This window comes from Schistocerca nitens, chromosome 5 (assembly GCF_023898315.1).
Source record: "Schistocerca nitens isolate TAMUIC-IGC-003100 chromosome 5, iqSchNite1.1, whole genome shotgun sequence".
In the NCBI taxonomy this organism is placed as follows: domain Eukaryota; kingdom Metazoa; phylum Arthropoda; class Insecta; order Orthoptera; family Acrididae; genus Schistocerca; species Schistocerca nitens.
In genome coordinates, this window is record NC_064618.1 from 805,346,632 (window position 1) to 805,371,731 (window position 25,100).

A 25,100-nucleotide genomic window follows, 5' to 3' on the forward strand; every position below is an offset into this window, starting at 1 on the left:
GTGTCCATGCAGTGTAAACTTGTGGTGTATGATAGCGAGCCATCAGCTCATAGGCCCGTTTTTCACAGACAAAACACTGAACGAGCACTAGTATCGCAACCCCCCCCCCCTCCCCCCAACACAGCATCTTCCACGGATGCTACACGTTCCTCTGCAGACTAGGAGGAACATACGGTACCAACAAGATGGCTGTCCAGCTCATGGTGCACGAATTGTTTCCAAACTGTTGGACTGCACGCAGAGGGTCAGTACCTAGGGCGGCCAGTTTCCCGGATTTACCGAGAGAGGAGGCGCAATGGTTAGAATACACTGGACTCGCATTCGGGGGGGCGACGGTTCAAACCCGCGTTCGGCCATCCAAATTTAGGTCTTCTGTCATTTTCCTTATTCGCTCCAGGCAAATGCCGGGATGGTTCCCTTCAAACGGCACGGCCGATTTTCTTCCCCACCCTTGACACAATCCGAGCTGTGCTCCGTCTCTAATGACCTCTACGTCGACGGGACGTTAAACGCAATCTTCCTTCTTTTCCTGTGATAAAAGCTGGAAGATGCTGTCTACTGGGACATACAAATTACAGCCGATGATATGCAACGATGTATTACTGCAGTTAGCTCGGGCATTTCCGCTGAAATACTAGAACGTGTACAGCAGTCGTTCCATACCAGCCTGGAATCGTGTATTGGCGCTGCCGGTGGTCATTATGAGCACAACCAGTGATGATCAATTGTCTCGTAACTGGTCAGAATAAACAAAACGTGTATAAACTTGGGTTGTTCTTTTGTATGTGCTACCACAGGTATTGTACAACCGTGGGTGTGCGAATATTTCAAAATACGATATCTCGTAAACGACTCGCACTAGAATCCTGCAACGAAAGCCACTGACATTCTGATTTACCCTGATTTTAGTCTATTAATGTCAATAGGTATTGTCCCATTTAAAAGTGTATGTTTTAAAAAAAAGTATTATTACAATCTGTTTATTGGCTTACAAGTCCCTGAGTACCAATCCGTTCTGTGAAAACCGGATGTAAATAACACTTTCCATTTCCGCAATATTTGTGGTGCAAGCTTTACGTGAATTACCCTGTATACACTGTCGCACGAACATGCCACCAGACAGCAGTAAGTTACAGAAAATGATAAAAATAACACATCACTTACATTATGCTTCAACACTTGTCATAATTTAACATCCTCTAATATGTATAAACGTTATCGTCAGAAGAAAGACTATCCACTGTTGAAATTCAGTAAACATTTCACGACGTACACAGATTCGCTCTCGATTGATGTTACTGTATTATAAATGGCTTGAAATTACTCATACTCAAACATTTTTGGTGTTACTTAAGATAAATACATTGTACATGTTCATTACCTATTTTAGTTGGAATCAGTTCAAACTTGTTCACTTATCAGCGAATCTGGATCTGTAACTGTGATGTTTCTCCAATTACTGTAATTCAGTAGTATGAACATTATATCTGGGCAACAATCGCCCATTGAGTAGCATCACAACACTGAAACTCAGATGCACTTCCTATTTAAACCAAAAGCACGGGACTCTTGTAGTTGCAAAGAAATTCCTCTCAAATTCTCTGTAGTGTATACTGGGAATTCACTTGAGTGCAAACGCAGTGATTCTATGTCCTGGGTCAATATGAAAAGGCCAAGCAAATCAAGACGATCCGAAAAGCAATAAAAGAATACTGGCTTCAATCATCCGGCGTATAACTGGCTCGTTTATCAATAATTTTCGTAGCATTTCGTAGCATTTTTTCGCGAATATCAACTATTATTTCAACAGCACAGAAATTTCAACTATTATCCTAACAGTACAGATCTCACAAAATTTCTGTTTACAGACGTAAAATAATTTTACGAAGATTTACTAACTCCTTTGTGATCTTCACACTAAGAATGACAGTGAAAATTGGCCTATAATTTTTTTCTTATCAGTCACAGATTCGATTCACAATTCGTTTGTAGTATATCACGGGTATTATTCCAAATAAGTAGGTTAAGAGTGGTTTCTACGAATCTGATAGTATCATGTGTTCGCTGCTGGCGCGCCTCTTTTCGTGAACACTCATGGCGCACGCAAATTATATAACACAAACCTTTCACTGCTAACCAACCTCCATCCATCCCCCCCTACGCCTGCTCACGTGTTTCGCTGACCCAAATACCAGTTATTTGCAAGTAGAAACAAGTGGACCACTGGAGTACCTGCTTCCAGTCGAATGCGTCTCGAGTTTAGCGCCTTCTACACGAAAGAACTGTCTTCTTGGTAATGTGTACAAAAAGGACGGTTGGAAATGCGATAAAATGAAATCGGCGTTGCCCTAGGAACTGGCCAGACAAGATAACGCCACTGAGTAAACGATACTATCTCGAATGCAAGGTGAAGCACTGCACCGTAGACACTTTTAATGCGTAAACAGATAAAACTCTGGCAACATTGTGGCAAGAGATATGTGATCTCGGTTGTTAATAATGTAGCTTTTGTTAGCGAGGCACGTGAAGATTAGTGTGAGAGTGAAGCAGATGAGAAAATCTTGTTTTGATACAGATTTAAAATCATATGCAGATAACTGGGAACACCAATATTTAAAAAGATCAAATACAACAGAAATTTGTTAACGTTGTGCTACAGTAATAGTAATAGAATAACATAAACACCAGACTAAAAAAAAAGTTGGTTCCGGATGGAATGAGGCGGGAGAAACGATTCAAGAAAACTCTTTGAGTACTGCTACTCGAGAATGTTCACAGCACACGGATACTTTGAAATAACATATTCTGAAGTTACGAGTTCACAGTATACGAATGCTTTGAAATTATATATTCTGAGGTTACGATTATCGTGTCTATCTTTTACACACTTGTTTTACAGAAAGTGAAATCCTCAACCGGTCACAGACACGACGTGTTTAATAACTTGGTCCATAGCATCTAGACTGTTGTCCATCTGGCGGCAGGGCTCACTGAAGTTACGAAATATGTAACTGAGAATTCCACTTAGTTCACGTTAAAACTGAAGTTCAAACACTACTACAAATATTTGCAGCCTTCCTTTCTCACTTGTTTATTCAACGTCGTTTACATTGCACTACTACTCGTCTATTGCAATGAAATAAAATTAATTTTGAAAAGATGAATAATAATTGTTATCTACATGGGGTACAACGTAGACATGTTTCGTCACTACATGAACTTAGACGCACAGTATCCTTAATTTAGAATTCATTATCACAAAAAGTCTGAGAAGAAAGTATGTAATTCGGAAGACAACATGTTAAGAAATAACATAAAATTTTCTACCGGCTATGTTCTGCTGTGATACTATAATAACATCAACCAGCTGGAAACTATGCCATATTTTGTAGACCAAATTTAATTCAAAATAACCGAAGACGAGAGATAAAAGCTTGAAATGCTCCGTATAAATTAAGAAAATCGTTTGTGACAGATTCGAGTTGGTTTTTGTACTGTCACTAAGTGAGCTTATCCCTGGTGCACATTTGTGAGAAAACATTCGTGTCAACTGATACATAGTACAGTGCACACGCAGGAAAATCGAGGATGCCAAAATTTAAGTCTTTCTCATCAGCAACCTCACTTATTTTAGAGATGACGAACTTTGCAAACAATATGTCAATACTTTATCAGAAGACCGGCATGTCAACGTAATAAAACCATCTCTGATTTCTTGTGGCATCAGTTCGTAGTGTGTCCGCAACGTTCCAGAAGCCATGTTCCCTTCTTCCGCTGATGACAATATAAAGGTGCGCGGGGCGCCGGGACTTTCCCAGAACATGTAAGAAGCGGACGTGCCTTCCGAAAGGTAGCGGGCAAACTGTGCAATGACGCGGCGAGAAACCCTACGACGTTTTATTCTGAGTGTATAAACGATATTACTGTTTCGAGGATGAGCTCTAAAAATGCATATAAACAGATGCCTACATTTAGATCCCAAAGGCTGGAGAGCACCTGCTCCGAGATGCGTATTGGTTAAAAGTAATCGATGTATACGCGCTGGTGACGCTTTAATAGATTAAATAGTTGGTTTGCTTGAGTGTAGTTCTCCCCCCCACCCCCCAAAGGTCTAATGTGGTGTTGAGATTGTTGATTGTCCTATAAATTTTTAGACACGCTTTCCCTGTCTATGTGAGTACTTTACGTGGCATTAGCTGAAATATCCCATCAAATCTGTGTAACATAATTGTTTTCGACAGCAACATTAATGTGTGAACTACAAACAGTAGCTTCTTACAGATACATGAAAGGAACAGTGAAAGAGCTCATGAAATGTAAATATTACGTAAACTCAATAGTTGGTAAGCGAGTTTTTTGGGGAGTTAATGACGAAACACAACTCGTCTACAACAGGAATCGCTAAAGAGAGAACTGTAGGAAAAATTCGAATGTTTCGCTCGACTGAGTGGGATGAATGTCTCCCACAGCACAAACTGCTGTCCGCTTCTACAATACACACACTTGCTCGCTCAGAAATGTCTACCAAATATCTTACTTTATGCGCTGAAAATTAGCGATAACTGTAACTTCCATGAGCGAAAGCAAATAACTACAAAGAGCCGTACATGGAATAAACTGCACCTTTGCGGATATACGTCGATGAAGTGGACACTTCAAAAACTAAGCCTGTACACGCCCTCGCTAAAAGTCTAATACGTCTTACCATAGTGGTACAAAAAGTTTAAGCTTATAATGTGCAATTACGGGAAAGAAAAAGTACGGTGAAGAGTTTACTCACTCTGATCTTACCATGCCCCAATAGGGTCTCTTCTTGTAGCATTAGTGGCAAATGTTTTGTGAGAATGAGTCATTAGTGGGATATTACCTGCTGTTTTGAGAAAAGTGTGAACAGATACTGTACTTGACCGCTACATCTAGGGGAATTGCACAAATCGTGATGGAAGTTTATCTGTGCTACGACCCACTCATCCGCCACCTCGCATATGTTCCTACTTAAGAATGCCCTGGAGTTACAAGACAGGACGAGCAACTAAAATGTGTATGAACGCCACAATAGCGTTTCGCTGAAACCAGAAATCGCTCTCTTTGTACAATCTTGGTACGATTTCTTATAATTAAATGCCAGTTAATGACAAAAGACGGTAAAAGCATTCAATAAATCCTAAGACGAAAGACACTGTCGTTGAAAGCTGTTTGTGTTCACCATCATGTAGTGGCTAGAGACGTCGAGTTACGGAGCTGAAGGAAGTAGGTTCACAGCCCCCTATATTCTTTTTTTTCCATCTTCGCATTTATAAGACTCTGGGATTTACTTATTAATGTAGCAGAAGTGTGTCCTGCAGTATTCGGTGTTAAGATGGTTCAAATGGCTCTGAGCACTATGGGAGTCAACATCTTAGGTCATAAGTCCCCTAGAACTTAGAACTACTTAAACCTAACTAACCTAAGGACATCACACACACCCATGCCCGAGGCAGGATTCGAACCTGCGACCGTAGCAGTCCCGCGGTTCCGGACTGCAGCGCCAGAACCGCACGGCCACCGCGGCCGGCCTCGGTGTTAAGAGCGCTCTCTCTCAGGAGTGAGTGTGTTCGATTTTGTAACTTTAGTTTGAGTAAAAAACGAAAGATTAAACTGCAGTGAGTGAAAAAAAAACAGCAATGAAATTTATATTCTTTCTTGTCACAAATATGTGGCTGTATTTTCCGAATATATCCACATTTCCGAGGGTATAGCTAGGCAGCAACCTAAGTGTACAGCTTAAATCACTGCGAGTGAAACGAGAAGCGATGACATCTATATTTTTGCTTGTCACTAAGTTTACCTGGCATCGAACTCTTACCGTAACAACGCTTTCGTAAATTCGGCGGTCAAGACAACCATCACAGAGCGAGCGGGGGACGTCACTCGACCATTTCCGACGTTGGTCATATGCCACTGATAAGTACTTATTTTAGTTGCTCGTCCAGACCGATGCAAACACAAGCTGCAAGCATACACTGGTGTTGAATGCTGGCAGCAGCTGGTGTCTTGCGCTGAAAGCTTTGCACGCAGAATCCCTCTGTGGACGCGTAGAAACGCCAAGTGCCTTTCACCGAAAAGCTTATCTCACTGGAGCATTGGCAGCTTAATCTACGAATCACGGCCGTTGGGAACTAAGCTTCTTTCTTGGATTTATCGCTTTCTTTTGTCAAACTTTTTTCTCCTACTCCAAATACCACAGATTATATTTGCTACTACAGAAAAATTCTTAGTAAACTGAAACACGAGACAGGCAAAGACGGATGTTACAAACGACAATAACTCTTGTCGCCCCAAATAAACTTTCATGTCGGTCAAAGTGGCGGCATGAAGCTCTCTGCTGGCGTTCGGTATCTCCTTGTTCGTAATGTGGAAACCTAGGCAAAATGGCACGAAAGGATACTATCGACTTGCATAACGTGGCAGTCAATAAAAATGGAGCGTCGGACTTTCCTGGCGTCTAATACCACGAATAGGTTTTCAGTTGATTCGCTAGTGTCATTCACGACATAGCCCAGGTAGAGTCTACACAAAGTATACAATAATCAATTTACTATGCTTCGTAGTTTTCGCCGTTGTCAAATATGAGGAATTTTTTCAAAAGTAGGTTAATATCCTTATAACCATTCGCGTAGCCGGTGTATACAGCGCATTATTTTTTTATACGGTAATCCACTCATTCTCCTCAACATCAGTTCAAAAAATTATCACATAACGTTATTTAAAACGTAACCGTGGGCAACGTAACTCGTCTACTTGCTAGAGTAGACCGTATACATATCAAAATACAAGGAAAATATGCACCACTCATTCACTCAGCTGTCTTAAGTTTCAGTTTGTGTGAGTGCAATGTACACCATAGAAGAGAAGGCAGAAATGCTTTTCATCCTGTGGGGAATGTAAATAAAAAAACAGTAATTGCAATAATGTTTTATTATTTACAACAATAAGGGTACATGTAAAAGAGTACTGTAGCACTTTTGGATTGAACTTCGTATACAGCAAAGGTAGTCCTCGGTTAAAAACTAATTGTCATTCTTTTATTGTGATTGAAAATAAATGTAATAGCTTCAACTTAAGACGGTTGACTTGGTGACCGGTGTGCATGTTTCTTGTGTTTTGATCTGTTTATTGTCAAACTCCTGCAAGTTCAGGATAAAGCGTAACTGCACAGTGTGCTAGCACATGAGAGTCAAAGTCAGTTTTGTGTTACCATTTTAATACTGTCATGTTTACTAAATCGAACACTGTGATACTTTTATGAACTGAGCTTGAGAAAATGAAGTAGATTACCGAATAAGACAATAGGGTGCTACTTTTTTTTTTTTAAAAAAAAAAAAAAGACGTACTGCTGTCCAAATCTTCACGACGAACGAAGTTACAAGAGAGGCAATTCCGCTGGTCAACGTTCCCGTGGCAGCAAAACAACATTTACTCGAAATATTTTTTATTTTGCTTATGGACATCCTATATAAAAATGCTTACTCAATAATGACTCAGATCCGTGACGCGTGAAACACTATTTCACCAGAATAGCTTACGTGTGAATAGAGAGACCAAAGGAGGGCAGTTCCACTAATAATTAATGGATGCATGACGTGTTACCTCCTACTTATTACCAGCTCGTCGCAACTTCCGACGGGTTGGCAGAGGTGCAGAGAAGGCATCGCGACATTAACAGTCACATAAATAAGAGCGCTATGCCGTCAAGAATCTTTTGCCTTGGCAGACAGCTTCGTACATTATTCGACACGCGATGTAAATTCAACAACGATATGCAACAATGCGGCTAGAGAAGACCATAGCAGCGGACGGTGCTCACAAATAGCAGGCAGACGTGCTTATCTTTGGCGACTGTAGTCATGCAGCCTGCCAAGTTCCAATCAGGGAAGAACAATCGCCCGTCGAAAATAGCCGTGTCTAGCGTCGCTGCACAACGCAGACAACTTGAACAGGTCCGAAATTGACAGCGGTCCTTGCTTCGCACAGTATAGAAAGCCTCAGTGACAAAACAATGAAAGGTAATGCGTTCGGGGAAGCTGCATAACCTATTCTGAGAGTAAACACAAACTCATCTACGCTATGCCAAAAGAACATATGAGTTCAGTATTTACAAATACTCGCTGCACATTTCTACATTTCGAACACTTACAGTTCTATTTTAAGATCATATTCTATCGCCGCTTCTTTGCTTTTATATTTCTTATCTTTACCTTCTCTATTGCTAAGTCGTGGTCATGTGTACAAATTGCCATAGACTGGTCCCGTAACTAAATTTTCTTCTTCTCAAAGAATTTGGGGATAATTCTGGACCATCGCTTAAACGGGACTGAACATAGAACTGCAGTCTGTAAGATTTCAGCGTCACTTCATCCAATACAGAAATACAAAAAAGTATTTCCTTTCGATGCGGCTGGTCCCGGCGGAGGTTCCAGTCCTCCATCGGGCATGGGCGTGTGTGTGTTTGTCCTAGGGATAATTTAGATTAAGTAGCGCGTAAGCTTAGGGACTGATGACCACAGCAGTTAAGTCCCATAACATTTCACACACATTTGAACATATCCTTTCGAGCTTAAAAAGTAGCTCGTAGAGGCAATAATACTCCTCATACTTGACTATGGTGATGCCATTCTCCAAGGACTTTCGTACGAAGAATCACGCAGGATGGAACTGGCGATGAATGTTTGTGTGCGATTCATTCGTGACGTACACTTTTTCGACCGTATCACACCAGCCACGAACAACTGTCATGGCTACATGCTGACAAGCGTCTTTTCAATCATTGCACTCCCTCCTATTCATCTTCAACTCTTACACTACTATATGAACAACACTTCAGAAATACTAGTTCTCAACAAAGTAAAACCCTCTCTGTACCATTACATAACACAACAATGTTCTCTAAATCATTTCCTCAAAACAGCAGAGAAATTAAATTCCTTCCAAACCTCAAAAGACAGCTAATGATCCACCTTCTGGAACAATGGTAATCTCTCCTTCACATTTTGTGCAGCTCACTCTCGACGGGCCCCTTCACTCCAACGTTTCCCTACCCCTTGTCGGCAGAATCCTCTAATTATATTTCGTTATTTCCCAACAGCCAATCACTGTCATCTCAATCTTCTCCTCTTCCTTTATCCACTTCTGATAACACTAAATGTGCCTTCAAATGCGCTAAGCCAATCTGTATCATTGTAAATGCTCTGTTCTACTACTACTACTACTAGTACTACTACTACTATCATTATCTGTGGGAATGTTTTGTAGTATCTTTGGTATGTGTTGTTCTTAGTGAGATGTAAGAGAGGGCCTTAAGGCCCTAATCCGGTCAGGCTAAACAAGCAATAAATAAATAATAAAATTAAGAGGAGATAATGAGTATTACAATACATGGGATGCAATATGGTGAGTGTGGAAAGGATGCTGGTAGGAAGCAACTTACTGTCCTACAGGTATGGCGTGTATGGGGCGAGGAGTAAACATAGACATGGGTATCGACAGTGTGACTTATGACGACGACTCTACGCTTGTCAGGTTTTCTGGGAATTAAAGATGGCAATAGCGCACTAGAGAGCCACTTATGCCGCTGCAAAATATTGTTTATGGGCTGCACGTAAATGTTCAGTCAAAATTAAAAAGCAAGGTATGGCAATTGTCCGTTCAACAGTGCCGTCACAAAGAGGAGAAAAAAAGTCGAGCTCTCATGAATTAATCAGGATAGTATAAACGACGCAAAGGTAGAATTGGTTGCTCGCTTCCTCGTACAAAAGAGCACACCGGTGACTTGAATTATAAGGCTATAATTGTTAATGACTATTAAATCAATTTTCCGGAAACTGCGTATTTTTTATCAGTAACTATGTGACTAAACTATCATTTCGTGAGGTTTCTCCTACGGTAATATCCAAACAGTAGTAAATTCACATATACGCGTTTATACGCAATATTCTTTTTTTTCTCCTACTGAGTTTACAAATGTTTTACTGTTCTTATTAAAGCACCCAGAGTATTATGACAATTTGCTTCGTAGAAAACAACCGGTAAGAGTACTGCCCCAAATTCTCTCTCTCTCTCTCTCTCTCTCTCTCTCTCTCACACACACACACACACACCATCGCTCATTTGTACTCACAGTTAGTAGGTAGTAGTAAGCTATTCTCTTATATTGCTCCTTCCCCTGTGTTTTCATTGTTTTCTTATTCTTCTCCGATTAGTGACGGACCTTTAATTGGCAATATAACTTTCTCCTATCGTCCGGTATCAGATATTCGATAATATGACGAATAGGAGTTACAAATAAGCCATGTTTAATTGTCTTAGTCGTCATAGTAGCGATGAGGCGTGAAGTGGTGCCCGACAGAGGCGTAATTATGGTGGTTTGAAGTAAGAATCTGCTTTATTGCTTCTCTCGTGTTCTTCTCGGTGGAATTTCCATAAAAAAATCCCTCTCTTTCCTAAAAAAGAACCCTAATTCATTTTCGATATCACCGGCGTTAAAGTTACTTTCTTACAAGTAGTTACTGACAGTAGCTCGTTGACAGCTATGGATGTTCTGCAGCTCATCGTAATATAACCTTGTTTCCTTTTCGTAAGCCAGGAATGTTTTCTACGTTAGGAGCAGTAATTAGTGCTGCTCCGCAACGTACGAGTAACCACTCAACAAGCAGCTGCCACTGAACTAGACTGTCGTCTCAGCTACTTGTATTATTTTGGGAGATGTTTGTTGCGGTGACTTTAGACGGCGCAATGGAAACGACGGTTTCGCTGCGTTCCTCGTCGTCGCTTCCACGTTGTTTCATTATCGACAATTATCAGTGTCCGTTTTCGAAACTTCTAACTTTTCTGGGTGTATATGTGACTCCCGCAAATTGCATCGGCTCGCAAACCATCAGCGTTTCAAAAAAAGAAAAATATACACGCTTCCAGTGCAGAGCCCCGCTTGAAAAGCGGTCAGAGCTGTAAACATTACAGTCTCACTATGGTGACTTCCCCCTCCGAAAATGCGATACCTATTAATGAGCATATAATTTCACAAACAATTCAAGCAAATTTTCCTGCCCACTGTACAACTGTAACTGAATAAGCCTACATTTGTTGAAACTATACTTGAGCGAAGTGCTTTTTCTTTACCATTATTATCTTGTACTGCACGGCAGTTACACGTCGTTAAATACGCTCTTTTTTTAAAAATGAACAGTTTTCGCTTCGCAATTCCCACTTTGTGAAACCTGCCATGTCCAGATTGCGAATACATTTTTTCACAAATTTCAAAAGACAGTAAACAAGCAACTGAATGGTAGCTATTATTAATCAGTCTTCAACAACACAGAATTTGAAAAACTTAAAATATGTAAGCGAAATCTGCTACGTCGTCATCGTCAAATACGTTATGGATTTCTTTACCGGCATGAATTCCTATCAGAATATTATACAAATCCTAACGAACAGTTTATTTTGTTACAGGAAACTTATCTAAGCAATTTTGTTACAGGAAACTTATCTAAGCCAAATCGTTTGTTGTTCTGTAAGGCTTGCAAAGTAGCAATTTAGATATTTTCCTTCATAAATCCGAAGGGATACCGCAAATGAAACTGGGCACGAACCAACAAAGTTCGGTCAATACCTAAAGAAACCAGTTTCAGTGCTACGCACATCGAAGACATCGCCGCATTGTAATCATTTTGATAGGAAAACGAATGCGCTTAGGAAGTCACAACGTCCGTGAGTGCAACAAAGGGCCACACAAATCGCGCGTGCATAGACATAAAACGGCCTGCCGACCGTTGGCGTCACTTCTCCCGTTTCCTATGTCATTTAACACTTGTTTCCCTCCTGACACCGTAATTGTACCTCTGTAACGCGTTATTCTCAAGCATTTTTCAAAACATGCAGTGGCACCTCATATTACCCATATCTGTTCAAGACACTTCCATGTCGTGTGTGCGACGATAAACTTTGCTGTTTAGAAACCATGTTTTCCGTACTTCCAAATGGCCGTTCCGCTGACAACGCGAGACCGTTTAAGCCTTTTAAAATTCCGGAATTTCCTGTTACGGCGTCTTATATTTCATTTCATTCCATTCTTTCTGCATCTCTCCGCCAATAAGAATATTGAAAGAGCACTGGGAAATATATCCATCGCAAATATTTGTTGGCATAAAAGCCACCGGTAAACAGCAAACGAGATGGCTGTACTGGGCTCGGTATTTTGTCACGTCGGACACTTCTCAGGTACCTTCGACTGCGCGATGCACTGGCGAATAATACGCGCAGATCCGAGCCAAGTGCGTTTTTATAGTTGCCGGACGGATATTTTATCGACGTGGGAGGGTCTGTAGTGCCCACTGAGCTCTTTTGGCGCTGTACCTAGTGTGCCAGTGGCACAAGTTTTATTGGTTTACGCCCGAGTTGCTAAGGTTCGGTTTTCAGTTTTTTGTATCCTGCAAGTTTTCCTGTTTCTTTTGCCAACAAGATACATCGACCTGAAAATCGGACTTCGGCAGCAGAGTCACAAACCAGTAACAGTGGTGTCGTGGGTTCTCAGCACACAAGACGCCCCTATCATTACTTTAGGGGGCTATTCGCTACGCAGCATCAGCACCAGCACGTATTTATAACCGGGCGCGGGCGGGAGCTCTTTGCCTGGTCATCTCCGGTGGCTCTCAGCAGTCGAGCCTCGTAACGGAAAGCCAGCCGGAACGTGACAATGCGGCGCGAGGGCCACCAGGAAACTGCCAAACCGGCGGCTAGGGCAAGTCCCGGCCACACGACCTACATCAATCGTTATGTAACAGCGGAAACGCCATTATCTCCGCTCCACGGCACGCACGATTCATCATTTTCACTCAGGGCCCCAAAGCCTCTTCTCATACCAAGTTCGCAGCACTTTTTACCGCCAGATCAAAGTCGCCACTACCTCGTTTTCGTAGCTGAAAGGCAAGTAGCTCGGACGATATCGTTCGCGTTGTCGATTGTTCAGCTTTTGGACTGAGAGACAGAATTTCCGAATCATATTCCGAGAAAGTGGCATCCCTCTGAGAGACGCCTACTGGCGATTTCTCTTTGCTGTCTAGAATCCAGGAACTTCCCGAGCTGTCACGGGCGACACTAGACGGTCGTCGCGTTCTAAAAGGATGTTCGACCTGTTGACAAAGTTCCAGATTTAGTGCTCGAGGTAGTACACGGAGTCCGCAGCTCGTGCCCTCGCGGTCGCGTTCTCGCTTCCCGAGCACGGGGTCCCGGGTTCCATTCCCTGCGGGGTCAGGAGTTTCCACCTGCCTCGAGATGACTGGGTGTTTGTGTTGTCCTCATCATTTCATCATCATTCATGAACGTGGCGAGACTGGACTGAGCAAAGATTGGGAATATGTACGGGCGCTGATAACCGCGCAGTTGAGCACCCCACAAACCAAACATCATCATCATCATCATCATCATCGTAGTATACGAACACTTCTGAAACCCTCAAACACTGATAGACGCTGAGGATGCCTTCCGCGCTGCAACTCGCTAACGGCGGAGAAGTGGTCCGACCGATCGCGCAGGCAGGGAGAAGCCGCCGTCGGGGGCCACACGCTGTCCACGTTTGAACGTCACGCCGACGCCGGTAGAGCACAGCGGAGAGTGTGACACCTACCTGACCGGACAGAGCTCATGATAGACGTCCGCCGGAGGCGGCGGCACGTAGGTGGAGTGCACCCAGCTCATCATCTTTGCTGCGGCGCTACGGACAGCCTGCCTCAAGCTGAAGGGCGCGCGGGCTAGCACGGTCGCATGTCGTCGCGGCAGCCGTCCGCAACTTGACTGGCATCGCGCCGTGTATTTTCCGCGCCGGCCCCCACCCTCCTCGATAGCGCGGCGGATGGAGGGGGGCGCCGGAGGCGGCCTTCCGAGCGGCTGCTACCGCGGCGCCTCTGCGCGCAAACGCCGCCGCGAGGCAACGCCGCCCAACATGGCTGCCGGCCGGCGCTGGGCGGGAGATTGGAACCGCAGCCGGAGCCGGAGCCGCAGCCACCTGTCGCCAGCGCCACGGCCACGCGTCCGCGCAGTGCGCCACGCACGACACGCGTGCTTGCGGAGGTCGCGGCTCTGCGCCGCCGCCGCCGCTGCGCGCTCCGGCGCCACGGTGCACCGCTGCAGTTCCCCGTGCGTTTACGCACTCACCACCTCGGCGAGGTTCCAGCAAGGTGCTTTCGGGAGACACTGCGACCAGGTGCCTTAACGTCGGTTCGTAATGGAAGACACCGAACGACGTGTCAAATGAGAGTGCTGGGCGTCAGGCAACCGCAGGACCTGTGGCACTGATTCGTAATTCTACCTTGTAAACGTAAGGCAGTCTTCGTCGTTCCAAATGCCATATCCCAAGATAAGTCCACGTCCGAGTGGAGCATAATACTGGTTGGAGTCCGTCAGCGTTCTGTGCTTGCGCTATTACACTAGCTTACAAATTTTACTATTTTTTTCTTTTTTTTTTAACTGGCATGAAAACAACTAACCTCTATGTTTTCGAGTGTGCTGATAACGAAAATGTTAATTTGTCGAAAATCGAAAAGTTGGTGAAAATGCAAGATTAGCTCTCGATTTAAAGTTATGATAACTTTACATTACTGCCTATGTGAGCTTGTTGTTGTTGTGGTCTTCAGTCCTGAGACTGGTTTGATGCAGCTCTCCATGCTACCTCATCCTGTGCAAGCTTCTTCATCTCCCAGTACTTACTCCAACCTACACCCTTCTGAATCTGCTTAGTGTATTCATCACTTGGTCTCCCTCTACGATTTTTACCCTCCACGCTGCCCTCCAATGCTAAATTTGTGATCCCTTGATGCCTCAGAACATGTCCTACCAACCGATCCCTTCTTCTGGTCAAGCTGTGCCACAAACTTCTCTTCTCCCCAATCCTATTCAATACTTCCTTATTAGTTACGTGATCTACCCATCTAATCTTCAGCATTCTTCTGCAGCACCACATTTCAAAAGCGTCTATTCTCTTCTTGTCTAAACTATTTATCATCCATGTTTCACTTCCATATAAATACTTTCAGAAACGAATTCCTGACACTTAAATCTATACTAGATGTTAACAAATTTCTGTTCTTCTATGCAAGTATTTACTTTGGTATTCTCCCTCGGAGGAAGTTCATCGAAGGGGCAACCGCTTTGTCTGGAATTTGTAGTTTTCTGATGGTCATACCCTGAATAGCGTCCAGCAGTAATTCGCTAACATTGACGCACTCCACTTTCCATGGTATCTCATTTCCATGTCCGATTTGATGGTGGAAGCGATCTCCGTCCTCGTCGGTTGCAGCACCACAGTTCTCAGGAAAGTAGTCCAAGCTGGAATCTGGAAAATATAGCTTGAGGACATGTTGCAGCCCAATGTGTTGTAGCAGTGCGGATGATCTGCCACAAGATCCTTATAGCTTTCTGCTGTCTTATTTCCTTGAAAGTTTCATGACACTTGAACAAAGGCATCACCTTTCAGGATGCTGTTGAAATACTCATCTTTGTACAGTTAGCGTATCTGGCGATCAGCGACCTTTTATTTTCAACGCTCTAAGAAGTGGAATTCTCGTGCAAATAGAAAAATGGTTCCCCACTTCTGTCCGTGGTCTTAACCAAGTTCTTCGTTAGGCCCAATTTTAAGTGAAGAATACGAAGAATTGTGTTCTTGAATTCGACAAGTGCTTCGTGCGTAACACTGTGAGATCTTGGTTCAATTGATTGAGGCTTTGGCAGTCTTTAAACGAAGCGCTTTGACGCGGCTATCCCAGAGGCACAGGAATCAACACAACTTGGTGTAGCCGTGTTGTGGCCCAAGTAATATGCCTATGACTTTCTGATACTTAGAAATCTGGCACTTAAACTTGTCATAGTTCAGCATCAATAACAGTTGTTTCATGTTATCATATGTTTCTTCCATGTAGCATACCCAATCGCAGTTTACGGTAACACGTTGCCTATGATGTAGCACACACTTCAGATTTACTTTGGAGCACTCGGTGAACAAGCTCAACTGATCACTTTTATAGTCAATGCCCATGGCTGCCATTAGTACCTGTACATCACTACAAAATACCATGTCCTTTTCACTTCCGAAAAATGGAAGAAATGGCATATGCCGGTTACGGAACGCAGTCACGTTTACCGCCTCGTTAAGACACTTCCACTGTTATAGTCTTGATGTCAACAGTTCACACTTACATTTCTGCAATTCCAGATTCCCACTAGATTATAAGTTCATTTTGTGAATCTCTGTACACTCATCGTTACACACGAAATCAGGATTTCTCGAAGAATTGGTTTTTGAAAGTGATGGTGCAGATCTAGTTTCACTACCGCCATCGTCACTGTCACCAACAGGTGGGACACTGGGACAGAAACAGGCAGTCCGTCTCCGTGAGGCACTGATCGCGTGGCCGACGGTAAGTTAGGATATGTCGAGGAAGACTTTTTCTTCTTGGAAATATCATGTATTAATGAATTTGTCATACGAAAGTGACAATCATTCACACGGTTTGATGGTTCTTGCCAGATCATGGGTATAGAAAAGCCCATGGATACGATTTAACCACGAATGACGAATCGAGACACAAGACATACATGAGGAGCCCATGGCTCGTTCTGGTCCCCGATTTCACAGCCAAAGTACAGTCTGCACGCCTTCCTAATATATGGCGTTATTGGCCTCCTTTGCGATTCCAATGTAGCCTGTCGGCAAATGTAGCAAAAGTGGTCAGCACTGTTTCTGTTTACGCATTTGCGAGACATACACAATCACAGACATAAAAATGACCGCACGCACTAACTACACAGCAGTGACATATTCTTCCGGCACACTAACAGAACTACGCTTAAATGAAAACATGCTCAGTTTCTCCCATCATCTTGCTGCTACGAGCCTGGGCTAAACACAGCGACGAAATACACAAAGCTCTTGTTGCCTGAAACTTCATCACTCTACCATCAGCGGGATTTCGAAGCATATATGAGTAGGGACTGACAATGAATGCTAATAAAATATAATTATAATGAAATGAACACCCTTTAACTTGGAAACGAGAGCTAATTAGAGTTTTTCACTACCTTCTTCGTTATCATCCACGATTATTTCATCCAAGTTACATTTTCACTGTTGGCTGTGTTGTTTACAATTGTAAATTATAGACTGCAGCGATCAGTCGTCCTTTTTAAATTTTATTGTGCTTCTGAACTGTGGATGAAGCCCGACCAACAGGCATTACATGCATTAAGCGAAAATAATAGTCCATTGAGAAAGGCTAGCTTCTAGCCGAAATCTAGATCCGCACAATAAAATTTAAAAAGGACGACTGATCGCTACAATCTATAATTTACAAGTCAATATAACAGTCGCTAAGTGCAACAGGTTTCCGAATGGAAGGTAAATTGATTGTTTACTATTATTAATGGAAATGTGTACAACGTGAAAGTATAAAACAAATACAAAACTGAGTTACATTTGTTAGTACTAGTTTTAATATAGACACTCGTCTTTTTCTGCAGTTGTTTGCGTGATAAAGTCACATTGTTCACTGAACAGTTCACACACGCAGGCTTCATTCAGCTAGTGGAATCTCTTGTTTTCGCAGAACTTGTGGTGAAAACCAAGTGTTGCTTATCGTGTTAAAACATGTCGGAGGTCATAGTTTGCTGTTTGCATTCTTCCGTCATTATGGCGTTGGCTGAGTAGAATTCGTTCCAGATAAAGCAATGTGTTTCTAGATTATTTCGTGTGTGTTCTTGTGGGCATTGATGTTTGACAGGAACATCTGCTTTTGACGCCTTCTATGAAGGTTTCTTTTGTTTAAATGTAAGCCAGTCTTGAAAATACTGTGTTCCCGATGCCCGGGATTCGCTTCATATAACGGAATTTGACTTTCTCTAATGTTACGAGGTCGTTGAGCCATGGTAGTTCCTACTGGTGTTATGGCCGTATCTAACAGTGTCATTTCCTGGTTTTATTGAGAGGTTTTGAGGCTGTTGAATATTGTAAATTATTTTTATTGTTGCTGTTGCTCCTTCTTGCTGTCTGCAGAGCAACTCCCAGATATTTGTATTTTGGTTTTGCAGTGGTTTATTTGTAGGTCATTTTACAGGGCCATAAAGTGAGAGTGTTCAGCACCTTTTGTAGCTCTTCTTTGTTTCCTAAACTCATTAGTTACTGCCATGTCGTTCACATAAACTGAGAGTCTTGCTGAGCTTTTCATAGCGTCAGTCAGCCATTCAAGTGAGTTGGAGGGGAGGGAACGCGATGGAAGCAAGTTGTGGGATTGTGGAATTTGAAGGCATGTCGTGCATTCCAATATGACACTTGGAGGTTTGGGAGAACATCCATTTACACCGCGAAAATCACAAACCACTCAGTGACGATGACAGTACTGTGCAGTAGACACTACGACGCCCGTCACGCTACTGCAGCACTCGGGGAACAGATTTTGAATTCTCTGCCAGTTCCGCTGGTCGACGAGGACTACCAGTAATATGACTGCTCGCTCGCTGGCCCTCTTAGCTATGAACATCAGAGTACTATGGGCTGCGTATTGAGTGATGTGGTTACGGCAAATGGAAAGAAAGAAAGAAAGAACAAGAAAAAAAAGGGAGAGGGAGAGGGGGAGAGAGAGAGAGAGAGAGAGAGAGAGAGAGAGAGAGAGAGTGGGGGAGGGGGGGGGGTTTACGCGCGTTTGATTAGCCCCTTCCCTCGAAAATTTCTCTCCTTCAGCGCTCCTCTGTGTTACCACGACCGCGTAACCAGATGACGGTTCACTGACCTCACTTCTACTAAGACTGCAGTACGCACGAGGTGCCTATTTGCTTCCGCCGCCCTGAATGGAATGCGTAAGTTTTAATTAATGTTCAGCAATCTACATTCTTCTATGGTTGTTGTCCTTCCGAAGAAAACAGCACGTAGATAGTGAACCCGTCATCTTGAGGCTGTAATCGAGGAACTGATATTGTATAAATAATTAAATTTTCAATTATATTATTTGTATGGGACGTCACTAGCTTTTTATTAGAAGAATACGAGAAACTGCCCAATTATGTTCCTCTTAATGAATCACAAATAATTTCCGTACTTCACACTTTAATAGAAAATAAACAAAACTGTGAACTGCGTATTTGCGTAATTATTATCAAATTGTTCTCAATAACATACCCAAATAACCAGAGCCTGCTAATTAAGTTCTTAACCACCACCGAACAAGGCAGACCAGACCATATGTCTGTCTTCTGAGACTGCCGAAACAGCTCTGATCTTAGAGCCGAACCACTTCGCCCGCTATCCAACTTGGACACGATCCGAAGATCTCAGAAGTGCTTCGTCTGACTTTTCATTTAGCTATTGTTTATTATTCTGCAGGTTATTAACACTTTTGAAATAATGGACTGACAGTTTGCTATTGAGAGATGCTTTCATGTGAAATGCAAGTGAATTTATTGTTTAGTTTTTCTAATATTAATAACAGAAGTTTATCATTCTGGCGCCCGACTTCCGAACGTAGCAGTCAATCGCGGAGGAGGACCACAACTGAGGCGGTCTTTCTCACGATACGTGTACCGAACAAACCACCTACCATCGATACCTCACACCACATTACGTCATCTTCCCACTGCTGCCTTCTCAACAGCTCGTAAGTATATTTCTTGCAGCTGAATATGATGGCTATAAAACCATACATTACAAGGTACGTGGCACAGAGATGGATCTGAGTGGAGGGGAAACAGATACTACTGCAATAAATCCGGCAACCCGTAAGGCGACATGACTGTAATGAACACTAGCGCCGGAATGTCAAAAAAATATTATTTCTAAAAAAATTATGACGATAATACATCGAATGTCTAGCATTTGAAGAGGTGTCATTGTTGAAATGCTTCCTGCTACATACGGGATCAGATTTAAAGAGAAGTAGATATTTTCTTTTGAAGTTGACGCAACAGACACAGAATAACCCCATCCGGGAGACAGGTGATGATGCCTAGATTGCCAACAGAGAAGACACACATGAGTTGCGTGCGAGACTCATATGACTGTAGATATATATGTCCTGAGGTCTAAAATTGTAAAACTACGATTGAAACAGCTGATAAAGAACACATGAAAAGAATTTTCATGCGCAAATAGGGACTGAAATTAATCTTTCGCTCTACAGCGAACTTTATTGCAGATTAAAGCTGTCTGCTAGATCGGGACTCTTAAGGCGATGTGAAGTCTAGGTGCTGGGAGAAGTTGATTTCTCAATTCATACTTGCCACTTTGCTGGCGGAGAGAGTCCGTGAACTCCTTAAATTCGGCTATACAGGGTATAAGCCAGTGCTCACAAAAGTTTTTGTTTATCTGCTATGCCGGTTTTGAGTTTTTGATCATTTTCTATGCAAATTTTAAATGACTAAAAAAACTTAAATCAGGATAAAAAAAGTTCCTGAGTCCCGACTTGCTAGCGCAGTCGGTAGGAGCATTGCCCGCGGTAGACACGATTCTGGATTCCAGTCTCCTCCTCACACTGTTCAAGCATCCAAGAAGTTTCAAATAAGATTTGATTTGTAGGATCAGTCATAACTGCAGAATACGTTTAAAGACCACTCCATCGGTTCAATTTCCACGAGACCAAGGGGGCGAGGGCAAAAGACTGCAGAATATGGCAAATATTTTTTTTCTGTACTATCTTTCCAAGTTTTCAGATCCTTACATTGGGAAAATGAAGAGGTTATAGTGCTAATGGAACATATCTCAATCACCATATTGCGGATGACAATGTGCTGTTTGCTTCTAGTACGGATGGTTCATACAACAAAGAATGGAAGAACTTAGAAAATCAAAGTTAGAAGTAAACCCAAAAAGTGAATTATTATAAGAATAAAATAACGTAGAATAAAAAATTCAGAATCAGGAATAATTAATAATGACATCACAGAACCAGTTGTGACTTTTTGTATTCAGGGCAGTTGAAGAGAACGTCTGAGTGATTAACGAAAGAAATAAACACCAGAATGAAAATGGATTCGACTGCTTTTGGTAAATTAAATAGTTTTCAGTACTAAACCTTGAATATGCCTAAAATGAAAGCTTTTAATCAGTGTGTATGTACTACTAGTTTTGACTTAGTGCAGTGCGGAGTGGACTTCTTACGCGAAAATACGAGTATTTCAAGCAGCTAGAGTTAGTTAGTGAGCAATGGAGAGAGGCATGGTAGGAATTACTAGAACAGACAGGGCAACAGCCGGCCGTTGTGGCCGAGCGGTTCTAGGCGCTACAGTCTGGAACCTCGCGACCGCTACGGTCGCAGGTTCGAATCCTACCTCGGGCAAGGATGTGTGTGATGTCCTTAGGTTAGTTATGTTTAAGTAGTTCTAAGTTCTAGGGGACTGATGACCTCAGAAGTTAAGTCCCGTAGTGCTCAGAGCCATTTGAACCAGGACAGGGCAACAAACGCGTGGATCAGGGTGAAGACTATAGTGGAAGACCTAAAAAATGCGTGTAAAATGGAGGTAGATGAGCCAAGGAATTTGGTTGCTGAATTCAGGATAATGACTAAGCACAAAGTAGGCAAATGAGGTGAGAACACTTTTTCAGGGGAATGAGCCTTGGTGACATCTGACCGCTGCGCAGAGGCACAGGAATCGAATCCGAGCGCAACTGTGCCGACCGGGTTCTCCCGAAGCGACGTGTCATCTCAATGCTAACCATCAACCGCACAGCACAGCACATTCTCGAATCATGTTCTTCAGGGAAACGCTCGCTCATAGGTACACAGGTGGGCACACATATCGGCACTAAAGATTTTGACTGCCTATTTCATTTTAACACTCGATCGATGGGTATCTAATATTCTTGACAAGTTCGATCTGTTTGCCAAGACTTGTTCCGTGGTACGAACACGAAATCAAGCCGTTTCTACCACAGAGGTTGATAAAATCGCTCGTAACAGTACTTAGTGTGTTGTGGTGCAACACACCTTCAAATGTTTTTTGCACGTCTGTTTCACTTGTTTCTGTACAAAAAAAGAAAAAACTGTCAATGACACTATATACAAGACGCTTGCAATCGGAAGTCATGGAAGCAATGGGTGAAAATTGACACAACTTCCAACAATGCACTTTAACCGGTGTAGAAAATTTGAGTTCCGTTGGGAAGCACACACGCATTTCAAGAGATAACTGGGAAGGAAATCGGCTTTAAGATAATCCCAAGAAAATATGGTAGGTAAAGTTAGCGAAGACGAGCTGCGGTAAGTAGTATCATTATAACGAAATACTGACAGAAATCTGAGATCAGGCAATGGAGAAATTAGTGTAGCCGGCGTGATACAAAGTAAAGGTGTTATCAGTGCGTGGTGTGTTCGGTGTCAGATTAAGGCCAAGATATCTTGTCAGATCGAGCTGAACAAGTTCAGCGTTGTCTTTCAGCAAATCTTCACTCTGATTACCTGATACCCCTCTCTGTATGCAAGCCTGCCGTACCGTGTAGTTATGTGATTTCGTGCACCCATTTAAGCAAGGTCTAACAGGTTTATTCGCAGCATTTATAAATGCTAGCATAGCGTACTCCACTAATAATCCATAGGTCAGCGATCTGATGGTGAAGCCCCGAGAGCCTCGAGCTATTTTTCATTGTAAGTGTGGGTAACGTCTACATAACAACGTGTGCCGAAGCGAAGGCGAAAGACATGTAACAGCTACTAACAAAATCGAATACAGTTATTTGCTTTGGAAACGGCGATGATCATTACGTCTCCTTCGTCTGTAGCTTATGATTATCGTTATCTTTTCAGTGATGAGGAAATTGTAACTGTTGTGTCTAGACCATACAGCCTAGACACAATGCTGCAGCCGATAGGGCACGCAATGCTAACGCAGACGGGCGTGAAGTCTGGAACATGAGACTTATAAATGAATAAGAAGAAAAGTACGTAGATGCTTGTTACTTAACTTTTAATTAGTCCTTGGAATACATCTCTCTTGAATATTAGTAAGCTATAGGCACTGATACAAATGGCGCCTTGCTAGGTGGTCGCCATTTAACTTAGCAGAGGGCTATTCTACTGTCTATCTCTCGGCAAATGAGAGCAAGGCTTAGCACGTCCAATCGCTAGCTATGTTGTCCGTACAACTGGGGGCGAGGTCTCCTCAGTCTCTCGAGACCTGCCTTGTGGTGGCGCTAGGTTTGCGATCCCACAGTGGCGACACGCGGGTCCTACATGTACTACAGGACCGCGGCCGATTTAAGTTACCACCTAGTAAGTGTGGTGTCTAGCGGTGACACCACAGTAACCCTGTACTACATACAGTTCCACGTCAGGTAAAAACTTTGTCTTGTTTTCCTTGAGCCATTCAGCTCACAATGGTTTACCAGTTATCCTTTCCTTTTGCTGTCAATTTTCACATGTCCAAGATAGATCTCTGTTGACTACAGTGCCTTTCGTTTGACTGTTCGTCTCTCACAAAACCATGATGTTCGTATATTGCTGAGATGGGAGTACAGGTGGTAGTCTCCAAAGTAGATCAAGCTGTTAGTAAAGGAAATAAATTTCCTATCTACGACCGCAGTCACTGTGAATATGTTGTGAAGATAGCTTTATATTTTTTTTATTTATTATGCCGTTTCGGCTACCGCCATTATCATACATCTGCAATTAAGATTAGAGCAACATAAACAGCGACAGCAATTATCATACAACGTCAAGCTTCAAAAGATGAAAATTAAAAAGTTGAAAAATGTGTTTTAGAAGTTCACTCAGAAAAAAATTTAGACCTTGCAAATCAAGGCTCAGTGTCGATATTAAAAAAGCTATGCGTAATCGGGCCATCCGTTAACAACTTGGTACAAAAAATTATCCAAACATTAAGTTGTAGCCGACAGGTGGCGCTAGTGTGGGAACTCTGCCTTCAAATCTTATTTTATTTATTTCTTGTTCCCTTCATGCTTATAAAAAGACAGTCTTTAAATTAATAACATCCAAAGTCAAATCATGATATACGATTTAAATGAGTACAGTTGTACACTTGTAAAATTAGTTTTTCAGATGGCAACAGTTAGTCCATTTCTAGTTCACCTAAACTTGACAACAAGTGAAACTTCCTGGCAGATTAAAACTGCGTGCCGGACCGAGACTCGAACTCGGGACCTTTGCCTTTCGTAGGCAAGTGCTCTACCAACTGAGCTACCCAAGCACGACTCACGCCCCGTCCTCAGAGCTTTACTTCTGCCAGTACCTCGTCTCCTACCTTCCAAACTTTACAGAAGTTCTCCTGAGAACCTTGCAGAACTAGCACTCCTGAAAGAAAGGATATTGCGGAGACATGGCTTAGCCACAACCTAGCGATGTTTCCAGAATGAGATTTTCACTCTGCAGCAAGTCTGGAAGGTAAAAGACGAGGTACTGGCAGTAGTGAAGCTGTGAGGACGGGACGTGAGTCGTGGTTGGGTGGCTCAGTTGGTAGAGCACTTGCCCGCGAAAGGCAAAGGTCCCGAGTTCGAGTCTCGGTTCGGCACACAGTTTTAATCTGCCAGGAAGTTTCATATCAGCGCACACTCCGCTGCAGAGTGAAAATCTCATTCTTTGACAACAAGTATTCACTGAATCTGTTAAACAACAATATCAATACAGCAGCCGCCTGGACTTCAGTATTAAATACTAGTTTTATAACTGCAGCGGCAGCAGGATTGTGACCACCGACTGATTAGACGAGCCGGCCGGTGTGGCCGAGCGGTTCTAGGCGCTTCAGTCTGGAGTCGCTCGACCGCTACGGTCGCAGGTTCGAATCCTGCCTCGGGCATGGATGTGCGTGATGTCCTTAGGTTAGTTAGGTTTAAGTAGTCCTAAGTTCTAAGGGACTGATGACCTCAGATGTTAAGTCCCATAGTGCTCAGAGCCATTTTAACCATTTTTTTTTATTAGACGAGCTCCTGACACACTACACTACCGTCATAAGCTTTTTTTTGTCATTATTCGAAGACGGTTTTCAGATTTTTTTCCGATATCCCTCTGGGAAGCCGTGCCTCCATCGGAGTGTACATGGAGTTTCTGGCTACTCCAATGGAGCTAATATTGTACGCATGT

General features: G+C 42.8%; 1 protein-coding gene across 4 annotated transcripts in view; it reads right to left on the reverse strand.

The window, feature by feature from the left end:
- The window catches only part of LOC126259219 (uncharacterized), a 1,236,031-nt gene that overhangs the window by 536,452 nt on the left and 674,479 nt on the right, over window positions 1-25,100 (reverse strand). The window contains exon 1 of one of the 4 annotated variants that reach the window (XM_049955828.1): window positions 13,661-13,838. The exons of the other annotated variants lie outside the window; for them this stretch is intronic. Coding sequence (XP_049811785.1) covers window positions 13,661-13,734 — 74 coding nt within the window. The 5' untranslated portion in view covers window positions 13,735-13,838. Of the gene's footprint in view, window positions 1-13,660; window positions 13,839-25,100 lie in introns of those variants that run through there. 4 annotated transcript variants of the gene reach the window in all.